The sequence below is a fragment of the Maylandia zebra genome, linkage group LG23 (assembly GCF_041146795.1).
Source record: "Maylandia zebra isolate NMK-2024a linkage group LG23, Mzebra_GT3a, whole genome shotgun sequence".
NCBI classification, from domain to species: Eukaryota; Metazoa; Chordata; class Actinopteri; order Cichliformes; family Cichlidae; genus Maylandia; species Maylandia zebra.
In genome coordinates this window covers 7,607,503-7,632,310 of record NC_135188.1, presented here as the reverse complement: position 1 = coordinate 7,632,310, position 24,808 = coordinate 7,607,503, and the positions used below count along the sequence as shown (strand labels likewise).

Here is a 24,808-nt window from a genome sequence, read left to right as displayed (position 1 = left end):
TGAGTCTCAATAGGACTACCTGTATAAATAAAGTTTAAATAAAATAAGTAAGTCTGCATAAAACATGCTTGAGTACAACAGCAGTGTTTTAGAGTAAAATACAGAGAGAATGAGACAAATAATTCCAGACATGTATAATAAAGTCATTAATTTTTTCAACATTTAATTGTTTTTGTTTCAGCCCTTAAATTAAAGTTGATTTTGAAATTTTATCACCTTGTAAACATTTCAAGACCCAACTGTACCTTTACATGGAAAGGAAATGTCTTCAAATGAACGATAACTTGCTCATATTAATCCAATATGTGAGATTTACTACAGAATATAGTGGCATGGTACATACCAATCATTTGAACTTTAAATAAAACTAAACAATAGTTCAGTTTTTAAATAGAACAAAGCATAACAGGGACTCCTGTGTTTCAGGGAAGAAGCATGACTGCTGCTCTCTGAAAACTTTATTTGCATCAAAACATACATCTGACTATATCTCAGCCCTAAAACAGACCATAGCATTGACGCCATGCATAAAATATTCTTAAAATATGTAATTAACTACTGAACTGATTGAGAGATTTAAAAAAGTTTAACTATGAGGTTATTCAACAAAGCATTTCCCCCCATAATAGCACTTTTTAAAAAGATAGCAACTGCATTATGGTATAGGGGGAAGGTGGCTTTAAATAAAGGGTCTATTCCACCGGGGGAGATGTGTTGTGTGACATTTGATGCAAACAGAATAAGCTCAGAATTTCAAAAATATAGTCTATAACCAGCCTGCCTTTTAAAAATGTTGTTAATGTCCCCCAGGGAGAGAGACCGAGAGACACCACATCATAAAAGTGGACTTGCTCTACCCGAAGACCCCAGGGTTATGCAGAGTCAGAGTCTGTACGAGGTGCTGGAAGTCCTTCACCATCCAGGGCTGTTGGTGTGTCCCCACTGCACAGGCACTGCTGCTCTCAGGGCTGATACTCTGCGGGTCATTAAATGTTATGAGGACATCTGTGGAGAACTGCGGCAGACGGAACAGGCCCAAGTGGATGGTCACTGAATTCCTTGCTTCTTCATTGAACTTAGAGACGCACTGAGTCCCAGACAGCATCCACGCAGTGCTGCACTCTGACAGGGACAGCTCAGATTTGGGCAGAGCCACAACACTGGTCACTTCAAAAGCCCCCGGCTCCAGAGCTTTGTTGCTACCCGCGATGTCCTCAAAGTGGTACCTGGCTGCATCCTGGTCAGCCACCTGACCCTGGTACTCCACCAACTCGACGATCAGGCTCTGGTCTGTGTGGGCGTGGGCAAACACCTCCTGGTTGTCCGGGATTTCCCTCAGCTCGCTGATGTCTGTGGCGCTGTGAGGGATCACAGCTGACAGGGCTCCTCCAAACAGAGGATGAGCCTCGTTAGCGCTGCCTGCTGCACTCTGCATTTCTCTGTGAAGCCTGTAAACAGAAAGAAACACCACAGGTGAGACCGTCTCCACCCATATAAACACCACCTACTTAACAAAAATTGTAAAGGAAAAAAAAGAAGCTTATAAACACACATCTGCAGCTCACCAACTCACCTCCCACTGCACGCTCAATGTGGTTCCGGTGAAAACTTAATCTTCTTCTTGCGCGTGTGGCTTTTTTTTTTTTTGCCATTATAACAAACACGCTGCTGCCACCTACAGGTGTGGCAGACCTCGACAGAGACGATTTCGCAGAATAAACTTAAAAAATAAAAATCTAAAATTTCTGATTTTGTTTTAAAGCTCATAACATACATAGCAAAAAAGAAAGAAAGATATAAGTAGGTTTAATTCGAACATTTAAATGCTGAATGTCCAAATGACGTGGACGTTCAACAAAACAAAGTTCCCAATATATTATTCATCTGCATAAAAGTAACACAAATTTTGTGCTAAAAGGATAAGTATAAACTTATATGATCCCACTCCTGCTTTCTGTTTCATAGCCAGATTCAACTTTCTTTCAAATTACCTGGAAATGACACAAATGACAAATGACACAAATAAACAAAAGACTCCCTTAACGAGGTAAAAAGATGGATAAATTGATTTACATTAATTTTTTTGTTGCATGAATTGATTAGGTTCATTAATAATCAGCAGCCATAACTATGCAGTTTCCACAGGTCTTTTGTTCCAATTTGAAATCAGACTTTGCCTTTATGTGATAAATTACACCTTGGATACGGATTCAACTTTTTTTTCAACTTTTTTTGGGAGGGTGGATTGTACCTTTAAAAGATGTTGGGTATATTAATTATGTTTGGTCTCAATTGGATTTGTGGGAAAGAAACGACTCAGTCTTTTCCTTTGTGAGTAAAAAATAACGTATTTTTTGTTTGAAAATGTGAAGTTGTCAGTGTTATCAGCTCAACATTTTTAAGCAACCCAAATGTAACAAGGAAGAAAGCATGTACAGAAAGAGCGGAAGAACCTGTCTATTTATAGATCAGCTAAAACTTATTTTATCGTATTTATTTGAAGAAACAAGTGGCAATACCCTTGGCACAATTCTCTGTCTCAGCACTGGTGATTGTTTGCAATAAATAAGGTAAAGGCACCATAAATACATTGGTAAAATTATTTGTTTCTTTGAAGAGACCAGATTTTTCTTCTTTCCAAAAATATATCACTTTGATCCCATTTGAACTTTCTGTGTAGAAGTGGAATATTTACTGCATAAAATAATAATGGATTGCATTTATATAGCGCTTTTCGGGGCTCTCAAAGCGCTGTACAATTCCACTATTCACTCACTCTCAAAAGAACGTAAGGTAAAACATTTTCCGCAGGCCGTCAAACATCTGCGGCATTCTCTCCTCCTCCACCAGCTGTTTGTGTTGATTTCCTGGTCAGCTGATTCAGACCGAGCAAAGATAGGACGAGGAGAGCTGACATCCACAATGATCATCGTGTTTCATGGTCATTGATAGCATTTGCGATGAATCAAACAGATCCGTAAAGTCGCATTAAGCCTTCGTGTTAATTTCTGAGTTTCTGTGTGGAGGAGTTTACCTGCTTCGAGCGAGCGGCGGATCCTGTGGAAAACAGCAGGTAGCCGCGTTAGCATCCTTAGCTTAGCTTGGTAGCTAAGCGGCCTGTTTCATACAGGTAAAATAATAAAGAAGAGTGTAACTAAGCTATAGTAGCTTTTAAATTGTTTTTCGTATTGTGGAGTTGAAGCTTCATTGTTAATTAGGTTGACAGGAATATTATTTGCTAAGATTTAGGTTGTCAAATAGCTCGACCTGCTAAAGTTGTTGACGGCTGTGATATAATGTTAATTAGCTTATGAGATTGTGAGCTTGAGTGTTCAGTTTTACTCCTTTGCTAAACTGAGGGACCCTTAAAGCTATTACTTTACATGTAATAGAAAAAAGGGGGGGAAATCGGCCAAGCTAAGGGTTAACCCCTAACCCCAAGCCAAGCTTTACTCATCTGGTATTCCTCCCTTGATAGAAATTGATTGTGGGGTTGATTTTTCATTCTTCTTCTGTTTGCGTAAAGTTGCAATCAATTAATTGATTAGGGTCATTAATAATCAACAGCCAACATTAAGCAATTTCCACAGGTCTTTTGTTCCAATTTGAAATCAAGCCTTTCCTTTATGTAATAAATTACTGCTTTTCTTTCTGTTTTTCTGTTTTTTAAAATTGACTCATCCTGCTTTCCTGCCTGAGCCTTAACATGTTACATAGTTGTAACTCTGGCTTCTTTCTCTTCACACTATTCCTGCTTCAGATCTGTCCCCTGCCTCTCTTCTCTGTTTACTGGAAAGCTCTTCTCCTCTCCTGACCGCTGAAAGGCCCAGTTTTCCAGCTGCAGTGCCAGAAAAAGAATCTGAGAAAGCCACTGTGTCAGAACTAGCTGGATTCAATGGTATAAGTTGTATTGTTGGGTTAGCAGAGGTTGTGTGTGTGTTTGTGATTATATTACCACTGAGGGTCACATGTTGTTTAGTTCAGTGTCACAGAGGCCCTTTAATGAGGCATCTGTGTGTGTTTTGTCTCGCTCTTTGGAGCATGAAACACCCAAACACAGACTCCAGGGTGCATAATTGGAAGAACAGCATGTTTTCCATTTCCGTGTTACATGGAGAGCAATGATGACATTTCCTTTCATATCTAGTGAGACTCAACACCTGCTCCACCAGAAGGATTTGGATTTAAAACAGAAAATAAGATATCTGTTTTTGGACTGTTTTAAAAAAATATTATGTTTCTTGTATATGAGAAGCTGGAAACTCAATATCTGATCCAACATCACATCCAATTACTTTGGGGACTGCAATAATCAGTTATCTTGAGCTACACTCTTGAGAGTCCTAAACCTGATACAGTAAACAGGCTATGTAAAGTAAAATAGCTCAGGTGAATAAAATAGAATACAGATGTCTTGCATTAAAGTGGCTCAATATATCCAGAACAATAAGAGTGAAATAAAGTAGCTAAACAAACAAATAGAGTTGTATTGCTGAACCGTGAATTCACATTTAGTCATTTATAATGTTTAGATTCTCAGTATGTTTGTAAACTCTGCATGTGGTTATGTCTGTAACTCCTTTCCTCTTACCAATACTGAAATCTTCTCTATTCAGGTATCTAACTCTGTTTTAAGTTCTCCCACAGTGTGGTAAAGCTTCATTGATGATTTTTCTTCTCCTGCCCTACAGAGGGAGCCAGACCGGGAGGAGCAGCCTGAAGACAACATGCCACCGAAGTTTAAACGACACCTCAATGACGATGAGGTCACGGGATCCATTCGCAGCGAGAGGGTGAGACACAAATAGACATGAAGGAGCTGGTGCTTGGCATTTGGGTTTGCAACAAATTGCATCTGCAGTTAGAGAAGTAAAGTAGGACATGTAGTATATTTTCTTAACCACTTATACCATTCATGGTTGGAGAGAGATGGAGCCTGTTCCTTCAGATGTTAGGCAAGAGGGTATTGGACATGCTGGACTTCTATCTCATAGGGTAACACATTACTTTTACTGTGGATTGACTGATTGAGCCCATCCTGAGCAAGAAAAAGCCCCGTATCAGATGTAGATTTTTCCAAGTTTATTTGTCAGATTAGTCATAATGGAAAAACAACAAAAATAAGGGGAGAGAACCAAAGCGACTTTTTTTAAGGGGTGAAGCTTTAGAAACTGCTACGGCCAAATGTCTGGTTCTCATCAGGTTGATCACCCCGTCCCACGCACCTGCACCTCCCCTGTCCTCCATCCTATTCTTTATTGTGTTCATTCCTCTGTGTCATCCTGTTTGCTGTTGTGCTGAGCTGAGATCAAAGCAAAGCTTACCGGGAGGCTTGCATAACAAAATAACCTCCCATGCTTTTCCTTCAGTGCCCGGCCTCCTGTCTTACAATAATTGCTAACGGTTTCCTTCACGTCTGCTGTCTCAAATGGAAAGAAAGAAAGACGTTTGTACAGAAGGAGATTGTTAGTGCCTTAACTTATAAAGCATTTTATGATCATATGGCCACCATTCCCACAGATTTTTTGCAGATGCTGTGTTATTTACAGGAGAATAAATTGTATTGGCTCGACATTGACTGGCAGAATTGACACTACAGTGCATCCATAGGCGCCGCAGTTATTAGAAGGTGAATGCCATGGCTGAAAGAATTGAGATTTTAACCTTGGTTACTGCTAAGGTAATGAAATTCAAATGTAATTGATCTTTCTCATAAAAATTTCACACTGTTGGGTTTTAATATCGATTACCTTTCTTGTGTAGTATCTCGTAGCAGTGGATAAAGTCCACCTGCCTTCAGTCCAATAAGAAACAGACTCGTTCTCTTCTCCTGTGAGAATTCAATGCAGCTGTCCTCACTTATTCTTTATACTTAACAATTTACACCAGAGTGCTTTTTGACCTGATTACAGCCAGCAGTGGCTCAGACTTGTCGTCACTGCAGGGATATTGTGGCGTAATTCACCGTAAGATGCCAGACAGTTTGTCCCATCCTTTTCTTTTTACTTTTTTATCTGATCTGTAAATTTTTATGTTGGATTCTCAGCATACTGATTGTCCATCCATTCCTCCATTTTCCTCCACTTATCCGGTTCGCTGGGGTAGCAGCCTAAGCAGAGCCACCCAAACCTCCCTCTCCCTATCCTAGTCCTCCATCTTATCCAGGGGAACACTAAGGTATTCCCTGGCTATCTGAGAGATATAATCTCTTCAGTGTGTCCCTGGTCTACCCTGTGGCCTCCTTCGGGCAGGACATGCCTGGAAAATCTCACACAGGAGGCATCCCAACCACTTCAACTGGCTCCTTTTGATGTGGAGGAGCAGCGTCTGTACTCCGAGCCCTTCTTGAATATAAAGAAGAGGCCAGCCACCCTTGAGAGAAAGCTTACTTCTGCCACTTGAATTCACACTCTCATTCTTTTAGTCACTATCTAAAGAGCATGACCATAGGTGAGGGTAGTGATATAGCATAATGATCGTCCTGCTCTGAAACCATTTCACTCCAGTGCTTGTGTAATGTAGTGGCTGCTCTCACACATCACATTCTTAGATCAACAGACTTGAACTTTTATTGCTGCACACTGTGACGACTGCCCACCTGGCCAGTAATAACAAGGCACCAGGCTGGAAAACAAAATCTGGGGAAAAGTTAATGGTGTGCCTGAATTCAGCCAGTCATGCAACAGAAGCTTGGGTTTGTATTGAGCCTGTCTTAGAAATAAGACAAGAAAACACATCGGGTGTCTGTTTTAGTAGTCACATAGCTCTTTGTAAGTAGGCAGTGTGTTTACACACACATATTGGTTATGTGTTCCTCCAATTATTATGCATTATTTTAGTGATGCCCTTATTTTGGGTCATCACTAACAACCTCTACTTAGAACAGATGAAGGAGTTTTTATTGGGCTTTGGCCAGCAGAAATTCAGCTTTTTTTTTTTTTTTTTTGCTTTTCAGTAGAGATGGCACGATACCACTTTTTTATGTCCGATACCGATATCATAAATTTGGATATCTGCCGACACCGATATGAATCCGATATAGTGTTTTTTAATCAACAAAACTGTTTTTTAAATATCTTGTTGCATTTTGTATAAGTTCATACTCAAGTTTAAAACAACAACTACACTAAAGCTATTCTGTTATACCTGTATGCAAAAAAAAAAAAAAATTTCATAGTTCAGCAATACTGATCAATCTAATAAACTTAAACCTGCACCATCCTCCCTATTCTGGTATTTTAAAGAGTACTTAGCATAAATATTAAGCAACCTAACTAATAGGGTTCCAACTCCCAGCAACAACAAAAATAAATAAATAAAAAATAGGGAACCACCCCTCACGCTCCACCTCATGATGCTTAATCGACGTAATCAACCTTAATTTGATGCAGTGTGAAAAAAAATGCACAGAAATCAATTATTTTTCAAGAAATATTAAATAGATTCAACATCTTTCTTCAACAAAATTGCAGACTGCACAGATGGTACCTTCCCAAAGGAAAAAGTACTATAGCTTACTAGGGTATATATATTAGACTTAATAGTTACTATATACAGTAATTGACTTCTATTCATTTTACATCAAATTAAAACTTTGGGTGTCAGATAATTATTTATTAAAAGCTCGACATTTTAAATGAGAATAAGAAAGAAAAGTATGTCTTTGTGCCCCCTTTTCCCTGTTAATGCCCTATCGGCCCCCCTGGCTAAACTTTGCTAGATCCGCCCCTGCACAGTTACCAGCGTCAGCTACGTAGAAAAAGATCCTCGAGTAGAAAGTAATAATAAATAAATTCTAACAACAGCTGATCAAGCTTAAACGTGCTGCTGTTGTTCAGCCGCTGGTTTCCTCTTTCTGGTGCAAAGTGGGCCAAAAGCAAACTAGAGACACGGACTCGCGACAGAAAAGCCGATCAGCTGATCGTTAAGCAGTTTCATGATTGAAGTAGCAGCAGGAGAGGCAGTCGCTTGTTAAGCTTAACGCAGGAATGCTTTACAAACATTCAGAGATGGACTTACACACTTGCTTTACTTCTCTCGGGATAACTTTGTCGGAGATGAAATGCCGGGTTGCTAGCGAAGCTCCACATGCTATCCAGACCACCGACAGGTCCCGCATGCCACAGCCTCACTATCACGTGATGCATACTGCTCCAACGTGCTAACGTTCTGAGGTGAGTTACGGCGTGTTGCAAGTTTTGTGAGGTGCTTTCGTGATATTTAATGGATCGGATTACATTTTTTTATTTTTCTCCGATATCCGATCCAGTAATTTAGGTCAGTATCGGACCGATACGTAATATCGGATCGGTCCATCTCTACTTTTCAGCCACCATACAACAGCCTGATATTGGAGCCCTTTGTAACTTTGGCCCGTTGTAGCATGGATCCTGTGGAACTTGAATTTTGTAGGATGGGGCCTGCATTAGTCAGACTTGTTGTATTCCTGGGTGATTTTCTTGCAGTGTGCTGGGGATTATTATCCTGCAGTGGGCTGCTATGGGGTTGCGCTGTTTTGGCATCAGTGTTTAGGCAGGGTGTTCAGGTGTGAAAGTAACATGTTGATTAATTGCCAGGACCCAAGGTTTCCTAGCAAACAACTGCTTTTTAACAAGCTGATCAGTTTGACTGTATTTAGACAATCTGTTAGTGGTTTTAATGTTTTGGCTGATCGATGCACTGGGCTAATGTTGTATTCACTGTATTGACCTTCGAAGGATAGTAAGTCAAAGACTGTCATTGATCCCTAAAGCAGCATTGTGGCCTTTTGGTGAATAAAGTGCATCCAGTTTCTTGAGTTCTCGTCACCAGGACTACTCCTCAGCAATCTGCTCAGGCTTTAATATTGGTTATAGACTAGCGCTCTGACCAAGTCCCTCCTTATCCAAAGTAGATATCAGGCAGGCAATAGTCCCAACTTCTGTGACCTCTGACCTTTTTCTCTTTTACAGAGGAATTTGTTGGAGGAGGACTCTGATGAGGAGGAAGACTTCTTTCTGTGAGTGTTTGTTAATTAATTTATTAATAATACATTAGATATTTAAAATTAAGTTGCATTTCAAACAGTAGAGCATTAATTTGCTCAGATGAATCAGGTTGTGAAGATGTTATGTTTTTCTGACATATACTGACCAGGTTTTAGAGCATGGAGAAAACAACCAACCACCAAATTGAGAAAGTTTAATAGCCAGTCTAAAGTTGCAGCCAGTCTATGGGAGTAATATTGATTGTTAGAGCATAGTACACTAACTAATCAGCACAATTCATGCTTGTAGTCTGTACATTTGACTTCATCCATGCTTGTTTTTCAGGAGAGGGCCAACAGGACCCAGGTTTGGACCTCAGAATGACAAAATCAAGCAGTAAGTACAAACGCATACCTCATTACAACAAAGAATCAGAGGTCAGAGTAGTATTTCCATTACTGGTTTTGATATTGGTGTTATGTAACTATGGTTCGTAATGTTTACCAAAAGCTGCTGGTTATTACCAGATTGTGTAAGAGAACCCATCATGTGCAGGTTATTGTGTAACCTTCTCAGGATGTCTCAGTCCCTCTGCAGACTAACAGAGAACAGAGGAGGTCATTGTTTAGATCGTCTCACACTCTGACTTGTTTCTCCACACTCCATTCATACTTTATAGTTTGTTATTGTTGTGAGCATATGAAACTAGATGCCATAGCTGCACATTTGACAAATGTTAAATTCACGGGGCTCTTGAACCTTAACCGCTGTGGTCACTGTAGTTGTTTATGTGTCATGATGGCAGCTCATACTTCTTTTATGTCTTTCTTTCTTGTTTGTTTTGCTCTGGCTTATGACTGTATACTACCTTCAGCATGCAATCAAGCTGAAAGCCAAGTCTGATAATTTACTGCAGAGCTTTTGTTTGAAACAGTCAGTTTGATTGTGAGTGAGAGCAGACAGTTGTTATAGAGAGAAATTCCACAGTTTTATATCATTACTTTTCCTCCCTCGTGAGTTTCCTTGCCAACTTCTTTCCGCTTGTTAACCATGCAGGCCTCCAAGTGGTATTACTCTAAAATAAGGGTGACCTAAGGGTAATGTGAACTACTCATGCCATACTCAGTTATGAGTAGTATAAATAAAGGATTTGAACTTAATGCTGCAGATACCTAACAGGTGCAGACAGGTCACGCTGAGGCTGTCAGGCTTTTCATTGTCTGCCAGCTGGACAAGGCCAGACATAGAGAATCTTTCTACTGTACCAAAATAAGACCGGTCCTACCGTTGTGATTCTGTGTCCTCAGGGTGCAGTCGCAGGTCGACGAGGTGATTGATGTGATGCAGGAGAACATCTCCAAGGTGATAGAGAGGGGCGAGCGACTCGATGACCTGCAGGACAAGTCAGGTGAGACACACCAGCCACCGCGTGTGCATATTTACCAGACATGTGTGCACTACTCAAGCATGAAAGGCAGGAAATACCATTACTATTATTGTTTGTTTTAAGGTTTAGTTTCCAGAAAGACCCTACAGACTTATTTTATTTTGGGTTACCTAGGTATTTAATAAATTTGATGCTATGTGCATCAAATTCAGAAGAAAGTCATTTACTAATGAGGCTTGGACATTCGTAGCATGCAAACAACCTTAAAGTTGAATGCCCTCAACTTTAACGGTAATGCAAGCATGTGGTTAGCTCTCATTACAGTGTGAGACTAATTTAGAATAGTTTTTAACAGATGTATTCAACTGGTAAGAAGGTCCAAAGTCAAACAAACAGCCAAGTGTTACTGTGCACTGAAGATATCCTACCTTTACATTGTGTCGGTGTGTTAAGTAAATTAAATGGAACAATTTCTGTAAACCTTAAAATATTAAATATGTTTTGGCTCTTAACAAGGATAAAAGCATTAACATTATGCAAAGTTGCTACTGCACACACTCGGGTGTGCAGTAGCAACGATGGCATGTGAATAGGCTCCATACATGCAATGTTAAAAATACCTTGCATGCATCCTTGTGTAACTGTTTCCAGGTATGCAACTTAAAGCGTTCGACAGGTTCTGTGCTCTTACTGCTCTTTGTTGGACACGCACAGCTCATCTTTTTCGCCGCTAATGAAAACACATTGCTGCATTGCACTTGTTGTTGTTGTTGTTGTTTTTTTTGTTTTTTGTTTTTTTCCTTTTTGGTGTCTCTCACACACACACACACACACACACACACACACACACAGATGTTGTACATTGTACTCCAGCTTAGGTCTATTGTGTTGACCAGACAAGCAAGACAATGACGCACATCTGGAACACATCTTTGTGTGTCTTTGATGTGAGTCTTTGTGCATGTGGACATGTCTGTGTCTAATTGTGGCTTCGCTGTGCCTGTCGCCCTTCAGCCTTCCTTCTGCGTTTACGTGAGAAATTTACAATCATGTAATCGACACTAGCAGTTTGCCCTCTGACCCATGTGCAGGTAGTCTGTGGTTAAATTCCACAAGAGTCTTTTTAGAAGCCTGAGCACTGCTCTGTAGTGGTGACAGGTTGTAAACATGGAGATGGAAACAGCAGAGACAAAGACTTTAAATAGGGACGCAAGCTTAGATAAGTAATACAGTGCACACTAGGGAGCTCAACCCTACCTTCATGTTATCATGCATAAACATAAAGTTAACAACAGTATCCAAGAAACAGAAAATCGGCGGTGCGGGTGAGTCGTTTGGAGAAGGGCTGGAGGAAATGTGTTTTTGCTCCATTGTGTTTTAATGTGGAAACTTGTACAACAATTGATGCCAATAGAGTTGGTTTAAAAAAAAAAAAGAAGCTGTTTAGAGGAGTGACTTCACCATCACAGTTAAGTCTTACATAACTCCTACACATGCACAACACCGAGCCAAAAAACTTGAGTGACCCTATCCAGTTTGAAAATGAAAACAATATTCAGCTTATTGTTTACTTTACTAATAAACAGATGTCCTTTTTTTTTTTTTTTTTTTTTTTTTTTTTTTTTTTTTTTTTGTCCTCTTCGATTTACTTCCCTCCTCACGTGTCCTTCACTCATCTGTGCCGTAATCATGTGATGTTGCAGAGAGCCTATCGGACAACGCTTCTGCTTTCAGCAGCCGAGCCAAACAGCTGCACAGGAGGATGTGGTGGAGAGATATGAAGGTGGGGCATCCATTTCTTATTTAATATATATATTTAAATGCAACACAGATAACATTTAAATATCTGCTCATTATGGAAATGAGGAGGTAATCTAGCAAATCAGCTTGATTAGCAAAAGTTTTAAGTTCTGTAGTTATTTGTAGTCTGCAAGTAGCTATTTCCAAAGTTGATCTACAAATAGGCAAAGCATTGAACCCCATGATAGCGCCCTTCATTTGGATAATGAAGGAGAAATTATACAAATTATATGAACATTTTACATATTAATGAATGCCTACATTAACTTTTAGTGTTATTTTTAATGCATTTAATGAGTTATTTTTTGCATGTATTTACGATTATGACAGTTTTTGGTCCTCCACGGGAGATGTTCACCGTTGTGTGTTCTGTGTCTAATGTGTGGTTTCTCTCTCAGATGAAGATGATTATTGCGCTGGTGGTGGTTGCTCTCCTGCTGATTATCATTAGTAAGTATTATACCAAATACATGAACAGAGTGTAAATTTACAAAGTGCGCGGGACTTCTCTCTTACTGTTACTTTTTCTTTTCTTCTCTTCATCAGTTCCAGTGATTCTTCGATATCGCTAGTGACTTCGGAGGAGGATGGGAACAACCTTCCTCTTCCTCTAGCTACCCCTGCACACAATCCTCCACTCCAGCTAGGGGGCGGCAGCCAGCTTCCCACACCCTCTTCAGTATCATCCTGTATACCCTCAAGGATCTGGTCTCTACTTTCCACTTAGTACAGATCTTATCACTGTATTCTCACATAAATCTACAGTGAGGTCGGTACTAAGGCTTGGTTTGATCCCCAACTTGAAACTAAGCTCCAGAAATGGGACACATGGGGAAAAAATGGGGAGATATTCCACCAGTGCTGTTTGGGAGAAACCTCTCAGCCCTCTAGTCAATGTGAAGGAGTGCTCCATTCCATGATACATATCGCATGCAGGACGTGACAACAAGTCCTGCATGTAGCATCATATACATCGATATTGTAAAGGCAGGGAATCGATGCCAACCATCTCTTAGTTTAGCCAGTCTGTTTCTGCTGCAGCAGTCTTATATAAAGAGGCTGTGAACTTCCAGCAGATAAACCTCTGATGTCTGCCCACGATTTCCTTGTGTGCTCACTTACTCTGAGGCTTGGACACTGAGAATGTTTTCTGCCCATCACAAGGTGGGAGAACATCTGAGGTTCATCTGTGGGGTCTAAAGTGGTGTTTCTTTCTTAATCATTTCAGTGGCTTTGACTGCTTTCACTTTTCAGGTATCTTTCCTCGTTCTCACAGAAACACGAGACTAGAAAGGAACTACATGTATTCATACAAGAACCTGCTCTGTAACAAATATCACCATAGATTGTTAGTGTACAGAAGAACCATGTCAAACCAAAACACCAAGGTTATGAATGTCTCCTAACCATTCTGTTCTCAGATGCTGAGCTTGGTCACAGCTGTCAAATTTGTTTTCCCGCTTGTGACATTACATCATCTCTCACGCTGCAGATGGTTCTGTTTGGTTTATAGGCTGCTTCTGTCTTTTTCTTTTTCTCCACCGTTTTCGATTTCTTATTCGCTCAAGTGTTTAGCTGCTGGTGTTCCCGTCGTCGTTGGAGGGATTGTATGGTTCACTGTATGGTTACGTTATAAGGAGGGGGGGTGATTTATGTGGTGAAAGCTGAGCTGTGAAACAAGAGTAGGTGTAACTGTCTGGAATTAACTCTACATGGTCTTTTTTTTTTTTATTTATTTTGGCTGTAAATATTGATTCTGTAATGATGTATAATACTCTGGCATTGCATTGGAAGACTGTGATCCTTTTTTTTGCTCTGAAATAAAATGATTTTAAAGGGCACTTGTCTGCTTTGCTGTGGTCTGAACTAGTACACTGTCTTATAGGAAGTCAGAATAGATGAGTATGGATGGAAATGGGGAAATATGTATAGAGGGGGAAAAAGTAATTCTCATGCTGTACCTCCACTTTGAAACACCCTTAACTATCCTCATGCTCACAGAGCCTGCAAAGTCCTTTTATCTCTTCTCATTACCCGACAGTTTTATTGGCTTGTGGCTTTACTGGCAGTTTGGCGTCCCATGATGGCACTAAAGTTGGAGGGACTGGAGCTCGTGAGGTGTTATTGTTCTGACAGACGCGCTGCCTCTCGTTCCCTGGACAGTAGACGCAAACGCACACTGACAGCTCTGCCCTTTACTTAGCCAGCACTACCCAAGTCTTCTAAAGGAGGAGGAATTAAATTGGCCCATAGGGACCTTGCCTTTTATTGATCATACGCAAATGGCATTCCAGTTCGTGCTCATTAGTGATGCACACAGTAGGGGGGATGACTTAATTTCAGCTATGAAGAGGAGAGAGGTCATTTCATGTCATGCACTTGCCTGAATGTCGTTAAAGCTGTGGTGATAAAGGTGCATGTTGCTCGATGGTAATCACAGAGGCTGTAAAGTCCTGGCTGTAAAAGCTGCTGCCCTGTCAAGAGTTAGAGCTTAGAGTTTTGAATTTTGCTACTGGTCAGGAAAAAAGATTTGGGCCACACTACTACTTAAATCTATGAGACACTTTTATCCGTTGCCCCTGCTGAGACACTCTCACATTGGCAGCCGAGGATGTTTTGGTCCTCTGCAAGGTGCTGATATCTGATGACTTCAGATTCCGGGCATAGCGACGAATTTATGAGTCGTATAAAAGTGAATTAAACCCACAAGAAAGCAGAATGGATAATATGGCAGCCAGTTAACGAGCACACACCCTCTTCATCTGAGAATGATCAAACAGAAGATCATAGTGTCAGTGGTTTTAGGAGACTCTTTGCTCTTTATTTTAATTCTCCTCGTGAGTGTTTACCTGTGGTTCTTTTGGTTTCGCCTTTAAACTTCTCTTTAATTTAAATTATTGGAAAATATTAATGAAATTAATATCTAACAATACCACATAAAAGAAAAGTTGATTTTAAGCATAGTGTACCCTATTCATCTGTTCATCCATCTTTCCAGCCAGTCATTGCTTCGATAAAGGTAAATGTGTCAAGTAAGTATTACCAGAAGCAGTATTACGTCTGCATGTCTTATCTTGTTTACTTTCTAGCTGACTGGCTCTCCTTTTCCCTCTTTTCCCTTTGGCATCCCTAAAGTAGACGATTTAGGCATCAGAGTGATCTGCCAGGTCAAGAATTGAGAACATAGAAAAGTAAGGAGGCATGAGAATAAGAGGAGTAGGAAAGGAGCCAAGAGAGATTCAAGAAATGCAAACAAAGGCAGGATATGAAGGTAAGCTGAGAGCTGTAAAGATTAGTTTCGACTGGAAAGTATGTTTATCTGCACCTGGAGTGTTTCTCTTTCAGATATTTTATTCTGGCTCTCTAAAGCTATCCTCGTATCTGATAACTGTAGGAATGAGTCACTACAGGCAGTGTGTCAGAAAAGACAGAAACAAATCCACTCAGGCAACAAGTGCTGGGAATTTTCACTCATGGGGATCAACGTCAGGTATCCAGTTGTCAAAGGACTTATAACCTTTGACCACTCAGGAGGACGGCTCTTACTTGCCGATTGCATCACCCCCGCCCCCCCCTTCCAATTTGGGAAGGGAACACTGTCTTCTCAGAAGGTAATTGTATCCAACAAGGACAAGCTTTCCCCTCTATTATTGACCGAAATGTCAAGCAAATCGCCTTTGACACACAGGATGAGGCATATTATTGGAGGCTTTTACACAATGAAAGGTATAATTATAGCAGTAATTGAAAATAATGAAAAGACAGCAAGCTGTAACGTCTGATTCCTAAATCTGTAAGCATAAACAGCTTGTGCATGAATGAGACTTTTTTTTTCTCAAAACAACCAGTATTTCTTTACTTTCTTTTTCTTCCCTCCCTTCTCTTCCTCCCTCCTCTACACCTCTCCTCTCATCTCCTTTTCATTTCCCTCCTTTCGTCCCCTCCAGAATGTATAAATATCTGTGAGCTGTCGGGGGAGAGCTCAGTGTTGCAGACCTGTTTATAGAGGAGAGACAGAGGAGAGAGCAAGAGTGGGAGGAGAGGGGCAAAACTGCAGAAAAAGAGAAAATACCTGAGGGAAGACTTAAAAAAAAGAAGAAGAAAGCCATCAGTTGAAATTAGGAGTTGCGAAAGGTTTAGGATAATTCCACAATAAATCCAAGAGTGGGCAAAAGAAAGAAAAAGTTTTTAGAGTTAACTGTGAGCTGTCTCAAACATGTTTGCTCTACTCTCATTCTGTTTATGCGGTCTTCTGATGCGAGGTGAGGCACAGGACAGAGCTACTCTGTGGAGGGGAAATGACCGAGGTGGGCGATGCCACTACACCTTCACGGTTCCTAGCCCTGTTGAGTCCAGCTGCCCACAAATTGGAGGTCCGGAGGTGGAAGGACTGAAGGCCAGACTCAACCTATTGGAGGTCCTGGTGTCCCAGCTGAGTGCAGGGGACTCTCGGCTCCCAGGGGTTCAACAAGGGTCTGGAGCCAGAGTTCAGTCTGAGCTGCAGGAGGCACTGAACCGGGCTGTTGGAGAGAGGAACCTGCTGCAGAGCGAAAAGGAGCACCTAGAGAGGGAACTGAATGGGCTTCAGCTTCGAATGGAGGAGATGAGGAGGGAGACAGAGAGGCTGAGGAACAAACCCTGTCCTCAACAGACACCCATGGTCCCACCCAGCCCCACTCTGCAGGACAGGGTCTCAAAAAGACCTGGTAGTGGTAAGAGAACCACCACATACTTACGTGCAATGCTTAATAACATTTGCAAACTCATCAGTGAGTTCATGTTTTAATGATTCACACCTGTTTGCATGCTGTTAATGTTTTGGTTGCCCCTTTTGTCTGCAGCTACACTCAGCTCAGGTTTCTGTGCTTCCCACTTCCTGCACTGCATTTAGGGATGATAAACACGCAGCCCAGAGGGGGTCAGCTTAGTATTTATGGGCAGAGGTTGCTTTCTTTATGACTGGTGTTTCCCTCTGCATGGCAAGAAGTGTGCGAATAGCTCTGCTGGGGAGGGAAGGGGGACTGAAATGTGATGCACTCTCTGGAAGCGGTTGTTCCTTTGCCCAGATCTCATCTGAGGGCTTTTGATGATAGCTGGTGGGCTGGGATTGTTGAGGATGTGGGTCTGTGGCCAAGAACAGGGGTTAGAGGGCTCCACGGAGCTTAGAAGTTATCTTAGAGCCACTGAGGTTATAAGTGGCCAAACACAAGTAGAACTGACATGGCCATAATATTGTTGGTAAGCACTCTCTTCTTTTTTTCTACGCCGTCACTCCGTCCACCCTCCTGGCTCTCATCGTAAGTTGCTTTTAAGGCTGAGCTTGCCATCAGCAGTAAATCCTGCTTTTCTAATTCCTGCCAGACATCCCTACTCCCTGTGCATCAGGAGAGCTTATAAGCTCTATCTCCTGCATACTCCAGGCTATCTGCTGAGCTCCTCATGTTTGCACCTGCAGACTGAAATACACAGAGAGGCTCCCTCAGGGTGACAGGCAGATGTCGAATAGATCAGAGTCTGAGGAAGACATGCAGGAGGAGAGAAGAGATAAATGTCAAACCAGGTTGTGTTTAGGAGTAAGGAAACTCTGACAGGAACATTTTTTTATTGTTTACAACCCATGCAGTGGTTATGATCTCTAGTAGTAGTTGCCACTCAAAATATACGAGCCGCACTGTGTAATGTTATTCTAGGTCTTATAAAAAGATATTCACATAGAATTTACACTGGAAGTGATAACACAAACCTTTTTTAAGGTAGACAGCTGAACTAAGATCCAAGAAAATCAAAGTTTACAACTTGAAAATGGTGGAAAATCGATGAAGCCAGTAGAAGACAAGCAGTAGAAGTCAGATTTATATAGAAAAAGGTTATTTTAGTTTTAAGTCACAGGAGAGGAATAAATACAGTCTGCTTCATTGTCTTTTAGAAGAGTTTCTTCAACTTCCTGAATGTGCAGCCAGCAGGATTTGCAGTAGTAAATAATATTTGCAAGATGCCTCAGGCACAGGGCTTCACATGCAACAGGTAGAGGAACTGCAGCTTAAGAAAATCTTCTGTGTGGTATACTTCAAACACTGACTCATGAGTATACAGGAAGAATAAATATCCAGATGCAAAATGTTTACAGCAGCCGAGCCGAAGTCTGCTAGCTGGGGTCAATTAGACTCCTCCATCCTCACATAAATCCTCCGGCGGGAAATTAATGAGGTTTATGGTATTTTACTCAGTGACATCCCAAACAAAAGAGGCAGGATATGAGGGCCCATATGGCAATCACTGCCATACACACTAGGGAAAAGACAGTAGGAGAATGTGGCTGTTTACCTGTGATGATGATAAATGGCTGTTACTCTGTGGGACTGTCCTCAGAGCAGAGGCAGACATTAAACTTCCTGCTACAGTTAAATCACGACTGGTGCTTTTGCTTTAAAAACCTTTAATTTTTGGGAACATTTGGGAACGTTTTTTACAACACAACTGTTGTTCGTCATTTACCATCCTTCTTCCCGTCTTTATCATAAATCAAGATTTGCTTCCAGATGAAAACGTTCTCTGCATCATTAGGCTTGATTATGAAAAGCACGGCTTTCACATGCTCACACCCATGCAATTAGTCCCAGAGGACGGCCATACCCAGACATAGACTGCGTATCATTTTTTTTCTTTTGTAAACATCACCGTGTTTACGTCTTCAAGTTTCTGAGGGGTACACAGTTTGCAGTTATTGTTTGACATTGTTTAGGTTTGAGTATTTCATGAAGGAGAGAAAAGGAGAGAAAAGGAGAAGAGAAGAGAAGAGAAGAGAAGAGAAGAGAAGAGAAGAGAAGAGTGATATAGGGGAAGAAGAGCAAACGGGTGGTTTGAAGTTGAGCTGACGGTGGGGTGGAACGGGGTGTCAAGTGTGTTGACTTGTGTGTTATGTATGTGTGTGTTATGGTCGGTCAATCTACCGACTGTCTGACTCCAGAGCAGCTGGGAATCCATTTAGGGGTGTTTCTTTTCTGCTGTCAGATTCCCTGCTGTCATTGATGCCATAGACATATTTGGGTATACATAAACTCTCTCCAACTACAAGAAAAGTGTGCAACAAAAACCTATGATGTGCCTGTCTGTGTTTAGGGTTGAATCCGATGTCTCGCCTCTTGACCAGACCCAGCAGGCAGGAAGACAGCAGCAATTTGAGAGGTGAGATGACTTTTCTGCAGAACTTTCACTGTCTCCTGTATCTTCTTCAGCTCACCCCAGGTCTCTCTCTGTTCAGATTCAGCATGGCAGTATGGAGCTCCGGGCTTTCAGGAGCTGAAGGCTGCCGTGACAGAGGTACCCGCTCCAGGTGGCAACGAGGACAACACAGGTAGTTGGATGGTGTATTTGAACTGAGGCTTATTGCTATTTATGGAATCACAAATAGAGACCAGTAGATACATATTGTCTATACACACCAATTAAATGCATGTTGTGCAGTACTGAACTACTAGTTGCAAAATGGAATAATGGAAACAAATATTTTACAGTTGTACGGTGGGTCATTTAAAAAGTGGTTTTCTTTAAAATAACTTACTTGTTCCAAAACGGGACTCCTTGAACATGTTTGTGCCTTTTGAAGAGTTTTAATACCACAATACTTATTATTTATTTCACTTTTGTTTTTTTTTTATTTTTGTTCTCTTTCTGTGTCATTTTTATCTCAGTGAGATATTATTTAACTTTTCCACCTGATATAAACTATATTGTTATAGGTTGTGTTTAATGTTTTGTCTCCTTTGGTATAATATTTTAAATTAACCTATGAGATCCTGGTGTTGGTCTTGTGCACCACTTTTGTGAGACTCTAGTCTAATTAGCAGGTATGTGTGTCTGTGTAACACACCCATACAGATTATACTGTAGATTACTAGAGATGATATTGTAGCACTCTACCCTCTCATCCTCTCATCCCGACATGGTCACTCCTGACTCCAGAAAAACACGGTGCTCATAAACCAGTGGATGATGTCACCATGACTACGTTTTATAAGGTTTATAGTACAAACACACCAGTATGACCCTTTAAAGTGTCCAGTTTTTACAGCTCCTACTTCCCTCCCTCCCTCCACCCTTCTCCCCGTGCATCCATCTGACTTGCCAAACATGACACTCGCCCCCCCACCTCTGCTGACAGTCTCAAAGCAAATACTACTATTAATACTGGGGCATTTGGGGTGAGAATACCACAGTCATGCCTGTCTGTAGGTATGAGCGCAATCCTGAGTTTCATATTTGTCTTCTAAGTGTAGAGGGAAAGCACCTCTAGCGATGACACGCTTGAACCTTCCCAAAGCCACGTCACCGCTCATTTCTGGGCTAGTTTCTTTTTCATGGACATCATGAAAATACACATGCAGTCAACACAGATAGTCATTAGATCTTAGATGAGGCCACACTAACCAGTATATTTATAAGACATACTCCTATTTAACCTTAAATCCGGCTTTACTTCCTGAACCTGAGAGCAAGGGTGTATTTAAGGAAGTGGTAAATATACAGCCTGCCTTATCGTTTTCCAAATAAGAGAAGCATAGAGTTCCCGCGCAGGATGAGTCGTACTACAGCTGCTGCTGCTCTGGTCATGGTGACTCAGGCAAAGTTGGACTTGTTGTCGAGTTGCATCTCCAGACCTGTTGTCTGCTTCCATGAGGAGAAACCGTGACCTCGATCAGATTCCTGTCATCACCCCTCAGTCATGCGCATGTAGATCTCCTCGTTTGAGCCACCTTAAATGATCCCATGGCCTAAATGTTTAACTATCAGGGAACATTTGTGTTTTTTGAGAAAATAATAGTAATTTCTATCCTTCCTGTTTGCAGGATGTGGGGAGCTCCTTTCAGTTGGTGAGCCGGTAACTCACAGGAAAGCTGATAATATAGCAGGTAAATATGGTATTTGGATGCAAGACCCTGAGGCTGTTTCTCCTTACGGACCCAACATGCTCTGGCGCATTGATGCCATTGGTGCTGAGGTCAAGCAGATGTTTGGGTATGAGGACTTGGAGCAACTCTCTAAAGGCTTCCCATCCAAGGCAGGTGTCACATGGTTGATGTTCAGGATGGAACACATCTTTGATCTTAATTAAATCTTGATTATTGTTCTTGTTTCCCCTCGGTAGGTCCTGCTGCTGCCGGAGTTGTTAGAGAGCACTGGTGCCACTGTGTATAGAGGTTCCCTGTATTATCAGAGACGCAACAGCCGCACTCTCATCCGATACGACCTGGCTTCTGAGAGCGTCGCAGCTCGCCGTGAGCTTCCTCACGCTGGCTTCCATGGCCAGTTCCCATACTCCTGGGGAGGCTACACCGACATCGACTTGTCTGTGGACGAGAATGGGCTGTGGGCCGTCTACTCCACCAATAAGGCCAAGGGAGCAATCGTTATCTCACAGCTGGACCCAGAAAGCCTGGGGGTGAAGAAGAGCTGGGAAACCAACATCAGGAAGAACTCTGTGGCCAACTCTTTCATCATCTGCGGCAAGCTGTACACCGTAGCTAGTTATGCATCTCGTGAAACCACCATCAACTACATGTACGACACCAAAACCAGCCAGGGGAAGAACCTGGCCATCCCCTTCAAGAACAAGTACGGCTACAACAGCATGATCGACTACAGCCTGGCTCAGAGGAAGCTCTTTGGTTGGGACAACTTCCACATAGTGTCCTATGACGTCAGGCTCGGGCGCCAGCAGGCCAACTGAGGCCAGCACGAGAGTGACTGCTGAAAAGTGACATTTGCTTGGCTGTTCCCGCTTCAAAGACTCACAGCTTTAGAGCATGAGTGGCAGCAGTTGTTAGAAACCTAACACCTTCAGTATCCATGTGTAGAGGAGCCTAACTACCAAACTTAAAAGTGAGATGAAAACATCTGAGGAACAGTGTTCCAGGCAGGTGCTTTTTTCCTCAGATGTGAGGAGCTTTGGCTGTGGTATGGTCCACAAACATGTTTTTAGAGGAATTATTTTTGTACCGCCTTTAATCCAGATGTATAATTTTGTTGTTTTCTTGTTAAGCTATGTATATTTGAGGTTGAAAGAAAAGAACACAGAATTTTTCTATGTGGAATTAAAAATATATGACAAAAACTCCTGTGGTACTACATACACCCTATACAGTTGTTTCACCAGTCAACATCTTTTATCAAATAAACTGCGCTCTTACTTACTGAATAATGCATGTACTTGTACAATGTAGTCAAAATAATGATGTAATGTTCAAAATCATCATGAAATAAACCTGAATTAGAAAGTCTGAGTGATTATTTGTTATCTTAAGATGTTGAGACGTTCAATTTTTAAAGAAAAGCCAAAGATTTAATGCAATTTCATCGCTTTCTAGCTATTAAAACTAGATTGATTAAAAATAAAACAATTATTCTGATCAAAGTATTGCACATGCTCACTTAAACGTCAGGGGTATAAATCTATCCAGGTAGGGAGCAGAAACCAGTGTGAATCCATTTCACACCCAGTCTCCCAGCACAGTTTCAAGAGTGTGGAGAAGATACCATGAGACAGGTCTTTTATTGCACCCTCTTCTCACCACCAGGACCATGCAGCTCGACTGGCATGTCCCAACTTCTTCCAGCTCCCCCAGGATGACACATACACAGGCACTGCAAAGTTTGTCGTCTCTCCCAAAACAGTCTCAAGAGTGTGGAGATGGGGTGTTACATGATGGCACCTGGACAGGGCCGCATAAGGACCAGCATATGCTCCTTTGTGCAAGGAAGAACAGAAGCACTACCAAATTATGTCCAGAGGGCTACTGGTGGATATGTCCAACTAAAGTTAGAAATTGATTCCATAAGGGTCTCATCGGGTTCTGCAATCCTTTAGTGAGACTTGTGTTCACAGCTGTAGATTATGCAGCTGAACTGGTATCTGCCAGAGAACACCACTGTCGACTTCACAGATGACAGCAGTTTAACCCAGAGCATCTGGTAGACGTTAATAAGTTGCCAGTTGAGCTGCTGCTCGCCACTTTCATTTGTACCAAAGCAGGTAGAATGGACAGCTCGATATCCCTGAAGTATAATATATGTTCAGCTGAACAGGTGTCTAAAGTCGTTGTTGGTAACACAGCTAAAACGGAACTGTTGTTTTTAGCTCATAAGCTGAGGTTTTCAAATTATATGGTTCAGGAAATATTACTTTAATACTACTAAAATACCATTCTAAGTCTTGGAAAACTGAAAGGGCTCAAAGCACTGCTGATTACTGGCGATTCAAATGAATAAAAACCAAGTCTTACCAATTAGCAAAGATTTAATCTAATTTTCAAATAAATAAAATGATATTTAGCATATTTGAAAGGTTTTTAACCCCTGGAGGGTCCTAGAAAAATGCATACACTATTGGTCTTAGAGCCACAAATCGACCACGCCCAAAAAAGCACTATAAAAAATTTATATATTAATATTTTTTTCCACTTTAAATTAGCCAATCTTTTAGACCTACTTCTCCTTGAAATATTCATGTCAAGTTTTAATTACATTTCGCGGATTTTAACCCTTTATATCCCGGTTTCGTCACATGAGCGCACTGCTTTTTTTGCCCCAAAAAACAAAAAACTTGAATATTTTCCAAAAAAAACATTTGAGGTAATATTCAATTGTTATTATAATTAGGCCTTTGGATGGACTAAAGATTGGCACCAAGAGTCATTTCGATCGCCTTTTATTTTTTTTCCAGGAGCGCATTTCATAAAATGCACACTATCGACCACGCCCAAAAAGTGCAATAAAAATATTAAATATTAATTTTTTTTTTCACTTTAAATTGGTCAGTCTTTTAAAACTACTTCTCCCTGAAATATTCATATAAAGTTTTAATTATATTTTCGTTGTTTTAACCCTTTAAATTACAAAAAAACTAAAAAAAAAACTAAAAAACTAAATATTTTCCCAAAAAAACATTTGAAGTAATATTTGATTGTTATTATAATTAGGCCTTTAGATGGACTAAAGATTGGCACAAACAGTCATTTCGATCGCCTTTTATTTTTTTTTTCAGGACCAGAAAATAGTCTCCAGGCGGCAAATGCTCCTCCTCTAGCCCGGAATCGGTGCATGCTCCCGGGTTGACTCGCGACGATGACCGGGGCATGTTGCGTCGGACCCCTTTTTCCAACACACACATCCGGTACCACGTCACAACAAATACGTCATTTCCTGTTGATTTAAAAAAAAAAAATCCAACCTCAAACGGTCCTGGGGCCGAAAATTGTCCCGCACGATCAGCGGGCGAAACCGCGGCAGCACGCCGGAAAAGAGGCGTCATTTCCCGCAGGTCTCTTTAAGCAGCCCGCTGTTTTCCAGCCCCGGGTCAAATGTGGAGCAAGGGCGCCACCCGGTGGACAAATAAAAAAATTACAACTCCAAGGCCAGTACTGCAAGCGGAAGCGGAAGCATTACCGATCGAGATCGATTTGACCGTATTTTTTTTGCCGTGAAAAATAGCGTTTATAAAGGGTTTCAATGGGGCACAAATCGACCCTAGGATCAATAGCGTAAGTTTATCGCTAGCTTAGCCCCTGAAGCTAATTTCCGGAAGTCATACTGAAATTTTAACAGTAAATGTGACCAAACTTTTTTTTTGCAGACTTTCGCTATATTCCATTCAACACTG

The 24,808-nt window shown here is 41.2% G+C and overlaps 3 protein-coding genes across 10 annotated transcripts; 2 read left to right on the top strand and 1 right to left on the bottom strand.

Annotated features, from left to right (window-relative positions):
• Positions 1–415: 415 nt before the first annotated feature.
• rangrf (RAN guanine nucleotide release factor) lies at positions 416–8,152 on the bottom strand. Of its 4 annotated transcripts, none has more exons than XM_076880801.1 (2): positions 8,020–8,152; positions 416–1,448 (listed from the first exon to the last, which is right to left on the bottom strand). In XM_076880801.1, the coding sequence occupies exons 1-2, from the start codon at positions 8,145–8,147 to the stop codon at positions 854–856; spliced, it is 723 nt and encodes a 240-aa protein (XP_076736916.1). In that variant the 5' UTR covers positions 8,148–8,152; the 3' UTR covers positions 416–853. The 4 variants fall into 4 exon arrangements, with proteins under 4 accessions (XP_076736916.1, XP_004557276.1, XP_004557275.1 ...); XM_004557219.3 differs by lacking the exon at positions 8,020–8,152 and adding an exon at positions 1,574–1,647; XM_004557218.4 differs by lacking the exon at positions 8,020–8,152 and adding an exon at positions 1,553–1,612.
• Positions 1,451–13,994, top strand: vamp4 (vesicle-associated membrane protein 4). Of its 5 annotated transcripts, none has more exons than XM_004557221.4 (9): positions 2,845–3,073; positions 3,761–3,898; positions 4,692–4,793; positions 8,952–8,998; positions 9,312–9,362; positions 10,274–10,374; positions 12,057–12,136; positions 12,552–12,603; positions 12,700–13,994. In XM_004557221.4, the coding sequence occupies exons 2-9, from the start codon at positions 3,896–3,898 to the stop codon at positions 12,723–12,725; spliced, it is 462 nt and encodes a 153-aa protein (XP_004557278.1). In that variant the 5' UTR covers positions 2,845–3,073; positions 3,761–3,895; the 3' UTR covers positions 12,726–13,994. The 5 variants fall into 5 exon arrangements, with proteins under 5 accessions (XP_014269820.1, XP_004557278.1, XP_004557277.1 ...); XM_004557220.4 differs by having other exon boundaries at positions 2,845–3,130; XM_014414334.3 differs by lacking the exons at positions 2,845–3,073; positions 3,761–3,898 and adding an exon at positions 1,451–1,473.
• A 2,007-nt stretch (positions 13,995–16,001) lies between these two features.
• Positions 16,002–22,430, top strand: myoc (myocilin). Its single transcript, XM_004557224.4, has 5 exons — positions 16,002–16,865; positions 19,273–19,338; positions 19,415–19,507; positions 21,000–21,211; positions 21,299–22,430. The coding sequence occupies exons 1-5, from the start codon at positions 16,370–16,372 to the stop codon at positions 21,878–21,880; spliced, it is 1,449 nt and encodes a 482-aa protein (XP_004557281.2). The 5' UTR covers positions 16,002–16,369; the 3' UTR covers positions 21,881–22,430.
• Positions 22,431–24,808: the final 2,378 nt, after the last annotated feature.